At 45.9% G+C, this 12679-nt stretch overlaps 1 protein-coding gene across 1 annotated transcript in view; it reads left to right on the top strand.

The window, feature by feature from the left end:
- Positions 1–230: 230 nt before the first annotated feature.
- The window catches only part of OCRL (oculocerebrorenal syndrome of Lowe), a gene marked incomplete at its 5' end in the record, with an annotated part of 16783 nt that continues 4334 nt past the window's right edge, over positions 231–12679 (top strand). The window contains 10 exons of the mRNA XM_009576693.1: positions 231–345; positions 2181–2297; positions 2449–2636; positions 4281–4392; positions 5499–5608; positions 6764–6899; positions 7850–7960; positions 8267–8432; positions 8652–8887; positions 12276–12299. Coding sequence (XP_009574988.1) covers positions 231–345; positions 2181–2297; positions 2449–2636; positions 4281–4392; positions 5499–5608; positions 6764–6899; positions 7850–7960; positions 8267–8432; positions 8652–8887; positions 12276–12299 — 1315 coding nt within the window. The remainder of the gene's footprint in view (positions 346–2180; positions 2298–2448; positions 2637–4280; positions 4393–5498; positions 5609–6763; positions 6900–7849; positions 7961–8266; positions 8433–8651; positions 8888–12275; positions 12300–12679) is intronic.

Below are 12679 nucleotides of genomic sequence, written 5' to 3'. Positions count from 1 at the left end.
CTTCACCAAAAGGGTTGTCAAGCACTGGGGCAGGCTGCCCGGGGAGGTGGTAGAGTCACCATCCCTGGAGGTATTTAAAAGACGTGTAGATGAGGCGCTTAGGGACATGGTTTAGTGGGCATGGGGGTGTTGGATTGACGGTTGGACTCGATGATCTTACAGGTCTTTTCCGACCTTAATGATTCTATGATTCTAGAGGTGGGATGTGCTAAGTTGGCTTGGTTTTTCAGGTTCCAGGAGCTGGACCTCAGCACAGAGGCTTTTTTCTACCTCGATTCTGCAAAGGAGCAAGAATGGCTGGCTGCTGTGGAGAAGTCCCTGCACCCTCAGGCGAAGTATAAGAAAGTGAGTTCTGTTCAGTGTTGTGGGGTCTTGTCATAGAGTTGGCGTGATTGGAAGGAAGAGAAATGGGCTTCCCCTTTCCTCACCTGACCCAAAGAGCGGTGATTGGAGAAACCAAGGATATATACTTGGCATGGGTGTACCTGTGCGTGTGTCAAGTATGCCAAACTAAATCTGGAGAGTCTGTTTCTGCCCCACAGTTGTAGGGGGCTATTGTACTTTGATGTAGGAATTTATAAAGATGGGGATCAAAATAACTTTATAAAATATGAGGTAGGTGTCAGGGAAGTAGGATGCTCAATAGAATCATAGCAGCGTGTTCAAATTCTTTATCTGTGTTACCCTCTCACTGTTCTACTATAAAAGCAAGGTGTGTCTTGAGCTGGTAAATTAAACTAATAGCCTTTCCTTGAAGGAATGGGATAATTTATGAGGCAAAATCTTCCAGAGGCTGCTGCTTTGGGACAGAATTGCTTCAGTTCTGGCAGCAGGACTTTATTCTGGCTGGTTTAGAGCAAGCCATTGTTTTTTATCTGTGCTGTAGCAAACCTTTCTGCTGTAGGTACCAGCCCTAAATATATTAACTAGTTTCCTCTTCCTCCTTAGCCCAAATGTGCACTGTCACACCCCTGTCCTGCTTGCTTTGAGTTGAGCTCAGTGGCATGGGTAATCACAGCAGGAAAATAGAGCACCTTCCTGAACTGAGATTCATCAAGAGGGAGCCAGGGGTCATGACCTGAACTGCGGAGAGGCTTATGTTCCTGTCCCTTTGCTTTACTTGGGTTTTAGGTGAATTTCTCCCACCCTTGTGAAAGGGAGAGAACAGGACGTGGCTGCAGGCAGGGGGAAGTGACTGAAACCGTAGATAAGACTTGCAGTTGCATGCAAATGCCACTCCTGCAGAGTGGACTGAGTACTTGGGCTCTTCCAGTTGAATTCTCTGATTTCAGCTTCTTCCCTCACTACATAGACTTAATCCTGCTGTGATTACACATCTTAATGTTTTTGTGCCTCTAAAGTGAGCATGTAGACTGTGCTCAAGAAGATTAGGCCTTGTCGCTGGCTTGTGACCCCACTGTTTTGAAAGTACAGGGAGGTCATGGACTGGGAAGTGCATTGGCTAAGCATGTGTAAAAGAATCAGCGGCAGACCTGAGATCCGTGCTGGGACAGTGCATGTCAACACTGTATTAACACCTAGGGGTTGAGCTCTGCAGTAGGGGAGAATCTCATAGCTCCAGAAAGAGACTCTTTGCATTAGAGAACAAGTGTTTTCTGAAAGTTTGTATAGCTCAGAGATGGCTGCCTTTTGATACCCTGTGTGTCAGGCACGTTTGCCTCGGGAAATAAGAATTTTTGTGCCCGTTCCCCTCTAGTGCATGTCACTGGCTCCGATGTAGTTCTGGGTAAGCAAAGGTGAGCACCGACTCCCAGCTCTCAGCAGCAGCCATAGCCAGCAGCTCTCTGCGACATGCCTAACTAGAGCACTCGGTATCCTTGCAAATACCGAGCGCAACTTAGTGTAAAAGGCTGAGACTTCACGAACAGATCTGCTACGTGTTCATTAAGTTTCTGTTACCTCGCAAGACAGCCCTGTTTGTAGGGAAGCACCAGAGTGAGCTCAGCACAGCTGGTGGCTATTGAGGAAGGATAGATTGTCCTCCAGAACCTTGCTTTGGGACAGGAGGTCCTTTGGGTGGTGTTGCAAGCAGGGACTGAGTACAAAACATGGTCAGGAATGGGGAGAGCCAGAGAAGCAGAACATCAGGCAGAGCAGGCAAATCAGCACTGCATTTCCACTGCCTTTCTGGAAGCTCAGGATCCCTTTTATTTTTGCAGGTGCAAATGGTCCGTCTAGTTGGGATGATGTTGCTCATATTTGCTAGGAAGGATCAGCTGAGCAATATCAGAGAGATCATGACAGAGTCTGTGGGCACGGGAATCATGGGAAAGATGGTGAGTCACTGGGACCAATTTGTTGCTTCCGTGTATCCATGCAAGAAACGGCACAGTCTGGTTTTGTTCACCTGTCTGTGCCATCCCCGTCTCCTCCCTGGTGCCTCACCTGCCGCCTTCTCTAACAACCGCTGATACCTCCTCTCCCCAGGGCAACAAGGGTGGTGTGGCGGTGAGGTTCGTGTTCCACAACACAACCTTCTGCATTGTCAATTCCCACCTCGCTGCTCACGTGGAGGACTTTGAGCGGCGAAATCAGGATTATAAGGATATCTGTGCTCGGATGAGTTTTGTAACCCCTGATGATAGTCTACCTCAGCTCAACATCATGAAACACGAGTAAGTTTATTTTGCTGTTGTCCCTTTTGAAGTGGTGTTGAATAATCCAAATCAAGTCAGAATCACAGCAACAGGAGATTTCATGCAGATAAGTTTTCTGGCTTAATAATGTAACTGAAAATGCCAGCGCCTCTGGTGTGCTAGAGTTCCTGCAGTCAAACTACGTGGTCACCTTCTCACTGCGGTGACTTCTGCAGCCTGTCTCTAACAGCCCTTTCCTTGCATGTTGTGTACAATAGTTCCATTTCAGCAGACACCATTCCTGAGTCAATGGCTGAACATTACAGGGCTTGAAGAAACTGAGGGGGTCTAACAGCCCTTTCCTTGCATGTTGTGTATAATAGTTCCATTTCAGCAGACACCGTTCCTGAGTCAATGGCTGAACGTTACAGGGCTTGAAGAAACTGAGGGGTTTTTTTGTGATGGGAAATTGGAGTATGAGTAGGGGAAAAAAAGGGATAGCAGGATGGGTAGAGGCTATGCTCTTTAGGCTTTTTCGAGTAACAAGTGCTTATGATTGCTGTTTAGGTTTCTTTTTAAATGAATTGGATAATACGCAGGCAATATTTGATTCTTTTTTTTAAATTATTATTATTTTTGATGAGGTGACAGTGGTGCTGAATAATCCAAATCAAACTCAAACGTGTACAACAAAGCATATAAATTAAGTTTCTTAAACCCGATTAAAATGATTAATACTTCTGTAGTTAATATTTAAACCATTTAAAAACTGAATATAAAATGCAGAGTGGGTTAGTACAGAAAAAACTTCAAATATTAGATTATCCTTGATAATCCACTAATGGGAATTTTGAGGTTTGACTATAAACAGGAAGAGCTTTGATACTAGAGAGGGGTTTAGATTTTAATCTTTAAATGAAACTTTTATGGAGTAAAGAGTGAATACCACAAGTGTTTCTTTAGCTGCTGGTAATGAGAAGGCTGTGGGTCTGTTTGAAAGCCCAGAGAGGAGCAGAGTAAAAGCCGGTGCTGATGAGGTATGGCTGATTGGTGAGATAGGACAGTAACATTCTGGAGGTCATAAACTCAACAGGAACCTAAATCTGCCTTTGCCAATTCTGCATCAGTCAGTCTTTGCAGTAGTGGCCTGATCTGGTTGAAAGAAAGGCAGTGGGAAATGAACTGGTAAAATCATGGTATCACATGAGGTATGAGCACGCAGATACATGCGCATCAGCCTGCCTAACTGGTTGACAAGCAGGGTCTGCTTAACGAGCTCTGTCATTGCCCTCTTCTGTACACAAGAAGAGCCTGAATACTAGATGGATTTTGTGTAGCTTGAGAGGTTATGAAGCTTGCTGAGATACACTGGTTTCGCTTCATTAGAGAGTTGGTGGTGTTCTCAGGCTTCTTTCAGACTGAGGCAAACTCAAGTATCTCCCATTAAGCTAAGTCTTCAATCCCATGTGGTATTCCAAAGGAGATGGACTTAGTACTGCAGTATCTGCTGCCACTGGAAATTTCTGCTCTCAGGCTCAATCTTTCATGTCTCCTTTTCTCTTCCATATGTCTCAACCTTAATCACCAGCAACCAACTGTCTATTCTCCTATGCCCGTTCTTCCCTGTCTGGCCTGTGATACTAACTACTGGCTCTTCTTTTCCATGTTTGTCTTTGTTTTCAGTGTTGTCATCTGGCTGGGAGACTTGAACTACAGGCTTTGTCTCCCTGATGCCAGTGAGGTGAAAAGTCTTATCAGTAAGAATGAGCTTCAGAAATTGCTGACATACGACCAGGTCAGTGAACTCCGCTTACGTTTGCTCCGTACTTGTGAGGTCATCTTGGTTTAAGATGTGCCTGTGCTTCGGAGGAGCTGGCAGACACTCTGCGATAAGTGTCTGTAGACATAGACGCTAGACCCTAGGCAGAGCCCTGGGTGTCCTGGTGACATCAACCCGCTAAACAAAAATGGATTGTAGGTTATACCGGGGTTAACTGGATGAATCGGGCAATTACCATAGCAGTGTCTTTGCATCTCATTGGAAGAGTTCTCTCTTACGTACAAACTACAAGCTAGAACACATGAATTTGTAACAGCAACAAAAGCTGCTGTAATCAGTGTTCTGGAAGAGGTATTGATTTGGAGACCAGCGCTTGTAGCCAAGGCTCTCTGCTCAGCCACTTTGACCTAAATTCTGTGCTGTGGTCTTCCCTGCGCAGCATTTCTTTGCAGCACACTGAAAACCGAGACAGCACCAGATGTGCCTTTAAGATGAAGGGTTGTACCTGTGAAACATGAACAGAAATAGTGTAATATCATCTCTGACACACAATTTAACAGTAAATCTGATTGATTCTGTTCTGTAGCTCATTTCTGCTGTACTGCAGAGCTTCGTGCAGAAAACAACTGTAGCTTAGATTTTTGTGAAGAAAACAATTAGGAAATTTTTCAGAAGAGTAAATGAGAAAAGGAAAGTATAGTGTCAGGTTGTCAGCCAAGCGCACTCCTGGAGGCTTTTGCTAAAATGATTGGCAGTGAAATATTAATGATGATGATGCTTAAGCCTGAAAACTAATGAAGGCATTTAGCACAAGTGCAGCAATTAATATTTCCCTTAACTATTGTTTTATGCTGTCTGCATGGTCTGGTAAGCAGCGCTGTGCCAATTTGTATTCAGTCTGTTTAGAAAACATTCCACTGATGTGTTGAATTTTTACGTTTGTTAAAGGTATAAGGTCTGAGAGGCATTTTGGGGGATGTCTGGTGAATCCTGTGGCGACAGGTTGCAATTGCTCTGCCTATAGATCTGCTCTCTGACACTGTGCTCTCTGCGTGTGGGGGTGTTTGGGGTGGTTTGTTGTTTCTGGTTTTTTTTTAAAAAGTGTTCTTTTTCTGCTTTAGCTGAATATTCAGCGCACTCAGAAGAAAGCATTTGCAGATTTTATCGAGGGAGAGATTAAATTCATCCCCACATATAAATATGACTCTAAAACAGATCGCTGGGACTCCAGGTAAATTGGCTGCCAATAGACATATTTACCTATGACATAAAAAGCATTTTCTCACAAAACTTGATTTCCTGCTTCCTAGAGCTGTGTTATGGTGATGGCTGGAGTGCACAGACAAGTTTGTACTCCTTCTTTCTGAAATAAGCAGACCCTGTATACGTTGACCAGGCACATGCCTTAAACCTCGGTTGCTGCTGATTCCAATAGGTGAAGGCAGGTAAAGCGTGAACTCACAGGTGGCCCTGCACTGGAGGGGTTTTTCTGCTACCAGGGACAGCCAAACGGTACAAAAGGAATTGAAGAGATAAGGAAGCGCTCTCTCTGAGTCATCCTGTCCCCTGACTGGCGCACCCGCAGGAGTGGCTATGCTATGATAGCAGCAGAGGTTCCTGCTTGCTGCTCTCTGCTTGGTGCCTCCCACACACATTTATGCATCTGCCGCAGAAGCTTGCTCTAAATGGAGAAACTCCCAAGAAGGAGTTTCAAACCATATAGTGCTTGGATTTTACTCTGCCTGTGTTTATAAATCAGCACAGTAGTTAATCTGGAGAAGGATAACCCAGGATTCAGACTTCATAACATCATAGTAATAGCTGAGTAGACTTTCCGTAGTGGAAACAATAAGCGATGGATCAAATTGTAGTGGGTGGAAAGATCTGGCAGCAAAAGAAACTAGTGCAGCTTGGGTCACAGTACACATGGCTTCAGGCTGTGGAAACAGTCTTGTTTGAGGTTATTTTGTTTCTGGAGAAGGATAACCCAGGATTCAGACTTCATAACATCATAGTAATAGCTGAGTAGACTTTCCGTAGTGGAAACAATAAGCGATGGATCAAATTGTAGTGGGTGGAAAGATCTGGCAGCAAAAGAAACTAGTGCAGCTTGGGTCACAGTACACATGGCTTCAGGCTGTGGAAACAGTCTTGTTTGAGGTTATTTTGTTTTCTGATGCTGGGAAGGGTGTTTTTTTTGAAAGGGGAAGAGAGCAGAAGAAATAACGTAGTATTCGAGTTGAGGGAAGTGATAGAAGTTCATCCCATCACTGCTGATGCAGTCATTGACAGTGGGGGTGGAGGGAGCTGCCTGGCTGGGAAGTGGAACAGCTTGGATGGTTTATAAGGTTTGTTGGATTTCCTGGTAACCTGTTTTTCTTTGTAGTGGAAAGTGTCGTGTGCCAGCGTGGTGTGATCGAATCCTCTGGAGAGGAGGGAACATAAATCAGCTCCGGTATTGCAGTCATATGGACCTGAAGACTAGTGACCACAAGCCAGTCAGCGCACTTTTCCGCATCGGGGTAAAACTTTTTTTTATATGCTAGGGTAGGGTCACAATATCGTCATGCATTCCTTCAGAAGGTGCTTATATAGTCAAGGCACCTCTGCTAATGCTGTTGCAAGACGACAGAGTAAGTAAAAATAAGGTGTGTCCACTGTGTAGGTGTGCTGCTGTTTGGCGGCCATGCCAGCCTCTGCTCAGCAAACAGCTCAGCGGCTCTGGTCTTCATGTGCAATGCAGCTTAGCTGCGTAGCACTGGGACAGTGTTACGCCACAGTAATGCAGGTGATCGCTGGAGTTTACCCGAGCAGGTGTGGTCATGTAATAAGTAGAAAGGCATTCCCATTGACTGCTTTAATGATGCTGCTTAGCTTCTGGGGTATAACCCGTGATATCTAGTACTAGAATGGGTGAGCTACTGTTTTCTCTCCTCCACAAGGACACACAGCGGAAACCTGTAAATAGTTGTGCCTGCTGTTGCAGTGTTGCCTCTGACGTGTTAAGAGAGTGTGTCACTGGCTCACATCTGAATTTCTTTGGTGGCAAATGGCTGACAGCAGATTTGGGTTCCTAGCTTACTGAATAGAGACAGTCCATGTCCGTTTTTGCTACCTCCTGCTCCCTAGGTAGCTCAAGTCTCCTTAAAGGAGAGCCTTTCTCCTCTTCCTCTGGAGAATCATGAGTAATGCTGTGGGATGCCAATGCTGTCCCACAGAGATCACCCCCAATAATCTCCCAGTAGTGTGATCAGTGACCAGAAAGACCCTAGTAACATCTGTAGGGGTAAAATATGCTCAAAGTTGCATATGCAGCTTGGGGATGCACCCATGCATGCAAATTCTCTTAGCCTTTCAGCTGCACATAGAGAGTGCTTAGAGAAATACTTCACTTTTGCAGTTTACTCATGATTGAAAGAGTTCCTGTGAAACTGGTCAGAAACTTTGCTGAATGTTTTCTGATCTTCCACAGGTAAAGGTTGTGGATGAGCAGAGGTATCGGAAGTTGTTTGAAGACATCGTTCGTATAATGGACAGAATGGAGAATGACTTTCTCCCTTCGCTGGAGCTAAGCAGGAGAGATGTGAGGATAAAACCTGAATCGCTGTCCCCTTCCCAAACACAGCAGCCTTAGAAGTGCTAGAACTACTTTTAAAGACTTTGATTCAATAAACTGCATTATAGGAAATTGAACTTTACCCATTGTCTTATGATCAGGAATTGGATTAGAAGGGACATCTTGTCTTGGCTTCTTGACAGGTCTTCTGTTAGGAGTTTTGCATTGCGTGGGCACTTCTCAGTCATGGGTTGCCACTGCAGAGTCTGGATGCCTAGCGGTGTGTCCCATCGTGGCCACTAACATGATTTGTGTTTTCTCTTTGCTCTGCAGTTTGAGTTTAAGAACGTGAAGTTCCGTCAGCTGCAGAAGCAGAAGTTCCAGATCACCAATAACGGGCAGGTCACCTGTCACTTCTCCTTCATCCCAAAGCTCAACGATAGCCACTACTGTAAGCCATGGCTTCGGGCTGAGCCTTGTGAAGGTTACTTGGAGCCAGGTGAATTTTACCACGGTTTCTACAGTGTGTACTGGTGTAGACTGCTACCCCATCTCCATTCAGTCCTTCCCATCTTTCCTGCATGTCACCTTTCTTGCCATCATCCTTGTCTGTTTGCCTTCTCAGTTTTGTGGCCTTTGTCCCTGCCACTGTATGTTTGTCCTTGTCATCCCTTTTGGAGAGTGTCTGTGTGTTCTTGACTGCTCCTGTCTGTTGCAGATGAGAGCACGGACATCTCCCTGGACGTGTATGTCAGTAAGGACTCAGTAACTCTTCTGAACTCCGGCGAGGATAAAATTGAGGATATTCTTGTCCTTCACTTGGACCGAGGGAAGGACTATTTCCTTACCATCAGTGGGACCTACCTGCCCAGCTGCTTTGGCACCTCCCTGGAGGCCTTATGCCGAATGAGGCGACCGATCCGAGAAGTTCCAGTGACCAAACTCATTGACCTGGTGAGTAGCAGTGTTCTGGAGCAGCTCTCTTAACAGAGAGAGAGCATATTCCCTTCCGTTTACTCCTAAAAGCAAGAGTAATGCCTTCAGTTTGGGTCGGCTCAGCTGGCTCTGAGCTGATGTACTTTTTCCAGAGCTTGAGGTGCTCTTTTGTTATTTCCCTCCACCACAACCAATGGCTTTTGACAGCCTGTACTTTATCCCCTATTTCTGAGTAGGTTCTAAATTTTGTTTGGTGGGACAAAAGTGATCCCAGCACCTTGTGTTTTGTGTTATTGTCATGTTGGTGCTGGCAGGCTCAGCTGGGTGGCACTGGTGTGTCATAAGAGGTATGATTGAAGTGCTCTCCTCTGAGGTGCCTAGGCTTCTTCTGCAGTGACAAGGGCTCCAGGACCCTTTTCCTTCTGGACGTTTGTGGCATTCACACTGCTCAGGGGAAGGAACAAGCAGAAGCAGGAGGACCTGAAGGAGGACCTTGATGCTGTCAGATGTACTGATGAGTACAGCTCAGCAAATGGCCAGTCTCGCGGCCTCTCTGTCCAGTTCCTCTCACACTGCAATGCAGAGATAACTGTTCCTCTCCCCAAGCTTCACCGGCCCCTAGCATCAATATTCATCCTTCTGAAGCCACTTGTGTGTGCGTGAGGGGGTGCAATTGTGCCCTAGTCACCTTTTGTCTTTTTGGTATCTCATGGCTGTTTCTGAGATTAAGCCCCATTTTGGGATGTTAATTCTTGTTTTCAGCTCGCGTTCATTCTTCTCTTCTGATGGCCTTTCCTGCCTTGCTTCAGTGAGATTTAGCAGTTCCTGAGTTTTAGTCTATTTACCCATTCTTGTTTAGCCAAGAAAGCCATTTCTTTTTTGTTCACCTGAAAGATTAGCCCAGTTCTTCCAGTCTCTCTGACATGTGATACCTTTCCTCTCTTCTCATATCTTGCAGTCTCATCTTTACATGCATTTTTTTTTGTCCAGTGAGCTGGTGCTTTTTCACATCTGTAGATTTGACAGCTTCTACTCCCATCTGCTACACTTCTTTCTCTTCCCTTTAGCAGTTGCACCATGCCTCTTGCTGCCTCTTCCAGTTCCCACCTTTTGTTTACTTTTCTCACAGGCCCAACATACAGAAAGGCCGTTTTTGTACCAGAATTCTGATTTTGTAATCACAAGATCAGGCTAAGCAGAATTCAGGTGGCAAGATACAGTGTTTGCCTCCTCACTTCAAGCAGCTAATCCAGGCCTCCAGCTCCTCATACTTTTCAGGATTCGACTGAAAGTCAGGCTTGTTCTAGAAATGTGTTGAACTTGGTCTGGAGTGTTTCATCAGTCTTGGTGGCTTTTCCACCTGCTTTTTCCTGCTCAGTGCTCAGCACTGAGTTCTTGCTTGATAGATAGGAACTCAGGCCTAGACTCTTAGCTTCTGCCCTCACAGACACACACTATTACTTTTCTAAGTCTACTTTGAGGCTTCTTCTGCTTCCTTTACCTGCAGGTTTCCTTCTTCTGTTATTCAATGAAACATATAGAAGTGCAGGAAGCAAATCAATCCGAGAAGACCACCCTGTCCCAGTATCTGCAGCAAAGAAACAGTCTCTTGTGTCAGTGAGGTCAGTGTGACTGCAGTACTTCAATTGGAACATGTTAAGCAAGCTCAAGGAATACGATGTGTAACGGCCGAAAGCAAAATTTAGTCACTTAGATTATAAAGCTACTGTCATGTTAGAGCTATTTTAGGTCTGTTGGTTTTGATCATACCTGTGAGTTGAGAAATTCTTGGAGACAGGACAAGTTGAGCACTTTCTGCAAGGGAGATTGGTGCACGTGCTAACCCCTCTGCAGCCCAGAAGCGTTTTGGTCCAGTTATATGTATTTAGCTGATGTTTAGACTGTGTGCAAAGAAGGCAGTGTGTTTGTGTATTAAGAACCATTTTCCCTCCTGCACTTACGTAGTGTTAGGGCTTGTCATTCACTGCATCAAGCATTTTTCTCAGCCTGGCTAGACTGTCTCTGTTGTCTTCGGCAGAGGGAGATCTGGAGAATGCAGGTCAGTAAGGGTCTGAGAGGTAGCTTAATGCAGGATAGCAAAGTGTGGGTGGGAGCTTATTTGGAAATGGCACTCCTAGTTCTCCTGGGAGAAGCTGCTGACACTTGAGCATCTCGCCTTTGGGATTTCGGTATTAGTGTCTCATCCTATTTTTTTCTTGAGATCCTGCTGTGGACTTTAAAAAGCCTCTTGAAGCATCTTTTTCAGGAGCAGGTTAGTCTCACGGAGCTAATCGTGCTGAACACTACAGGAAGAGAGGTGAACAGCAGGGCAAGCAGTCAGGTAGGTGGTAGTGAGACTGTTGAGATGACTCACCCAGTTACGAAACGAGCCTCTCTCCTGTGCAGCGTGGCTATCTGGCGTCCCAAACCTGCGACTGCGGTCCCTCCCCCTGTGCCTTGGAAGAAGAACCTGCGCCAGCTCGTGTTTGGAGCAAGCTGTTCTCTGCAAGAGGCCGGTCTGTTGAGGCTGTGTTAAAACTCAGTGAGCCTCCAAAGGAAGCAGGCACTGCAGAAGTCTCAGGGGAGCCCGAGATGCTGCTCCCTCCCAGGCATGCCCTGTGCCATGGCGGCTGCAGCTATGTTTCCAGCTCAGCCCTTGAATGCGTTTTGGTTGCTCCCACCCTGAAAGGTCGATCTGCCAACCTTGGGCAACCTGCTTGTTTCCTCCTGCGGACTCCACTAAACAGTGTCTTATGCTGCCAGCCTGCACTGCGCTGGTGAGCGAATGCTGTGTTTCAGGATCGCCTGAGGGATTGGACATGCGGCCTGGAGGGGGCTTTGGCATGCTCCTCCTTGCAGTGTGTTAATGCTATTAGGTTGAGACAGACGAGCAGCCTGGGGTTTTGAGCACAAACACTCGTTTCCCTGACTATACACAAAGCTGCTTAGGGGGCCTGTTAGCTCCGCAGCTGCCACACACTCAGAAATACAGATTTAGCCTAGTGAATGTTTTATCTCTGGCCTGGTCACAAGGGAAGATGGCTGAAATAATACAGGGATATTTATTTCTGACCAGGAAGATTCAAGAAGGGGAACTACTTCCTGGCGGACACCTCTCATCTGCCTGTGGCCTGACTGTTTGCTAGATAGTGAATGGTGGTGCTGCAAGGCCCCTTTGAGGAGTTCGTAGAAATCCTGACAAGGTTGCGCATCATGTGAGCAGGATTTTTGCTAATTGGCAGGCAAATCTCTCACCGCAGGTTTAAGTTTGGCCATGTCAGCAAAATGTGTGAAGGACCTGGCATTCAATGGGTTCTTGTAATGCAAATTAGGTTTCTGCTTAATCTGAGTGCATTCTCTCTCTTAACCATACTTTTTCCTCTTCTCTCTTTCCCACTGCTCTCAGGGAGAAGACAGCTTCTTAGAAAAGGTAACGCAAGCAATTGCTGGGGCAGTCTGCTTCTCAATGACTTGTTTGTAAAGAATGAGAGTTCTTCCCTTGTTTTCTGCTGGAGAGGGAAGGGGAGGTGGGTACAGAGGGAGCACTTGTTCCAGCAAAGCCTCTTAGCACAGCTATGGGCTAGATGAGAACGTGTAGGAGCACAAAGTGACCCCGTAGCCAAGATGGACCAGCCCCACTGAGCTGCTTAAAGCTCACCAAATTTCATTTGGGGAAGAAATACTCTCCTGATCCTAGCAGCAATGATAGCTATTTCCAGAAGAGATTGGCAACCTGCTTGGTCAAAGGTTACATACCTGAATTGGCTCTAACCATGCACATAAGATGGGGTTCACCATAGCACCCTCTTC

The sequence above is a fragment of the Fulmarus glacialis genome, unplaced genomic scaffold, assembly GCF_000690835.1.
Source record: "Fulmarus glacialis isolate BGI_N327 unplaced genomic scaffold, ASM69083v1 scaffold20404, whole genome shotgun sequence".
Taxonomy (NCBI): domain Eukaryota; kingdom Metazoa; phylum Chordata; class Aves; order Procellariiformes; family Procellariidae; genus Fulmarus; species Fulmarus glacialis.
The sequence above is the reverse complement of the archived record's forward strand: the minus strand, read 5'-3'. Positions and strand labels throughout refer to the sequence as shown.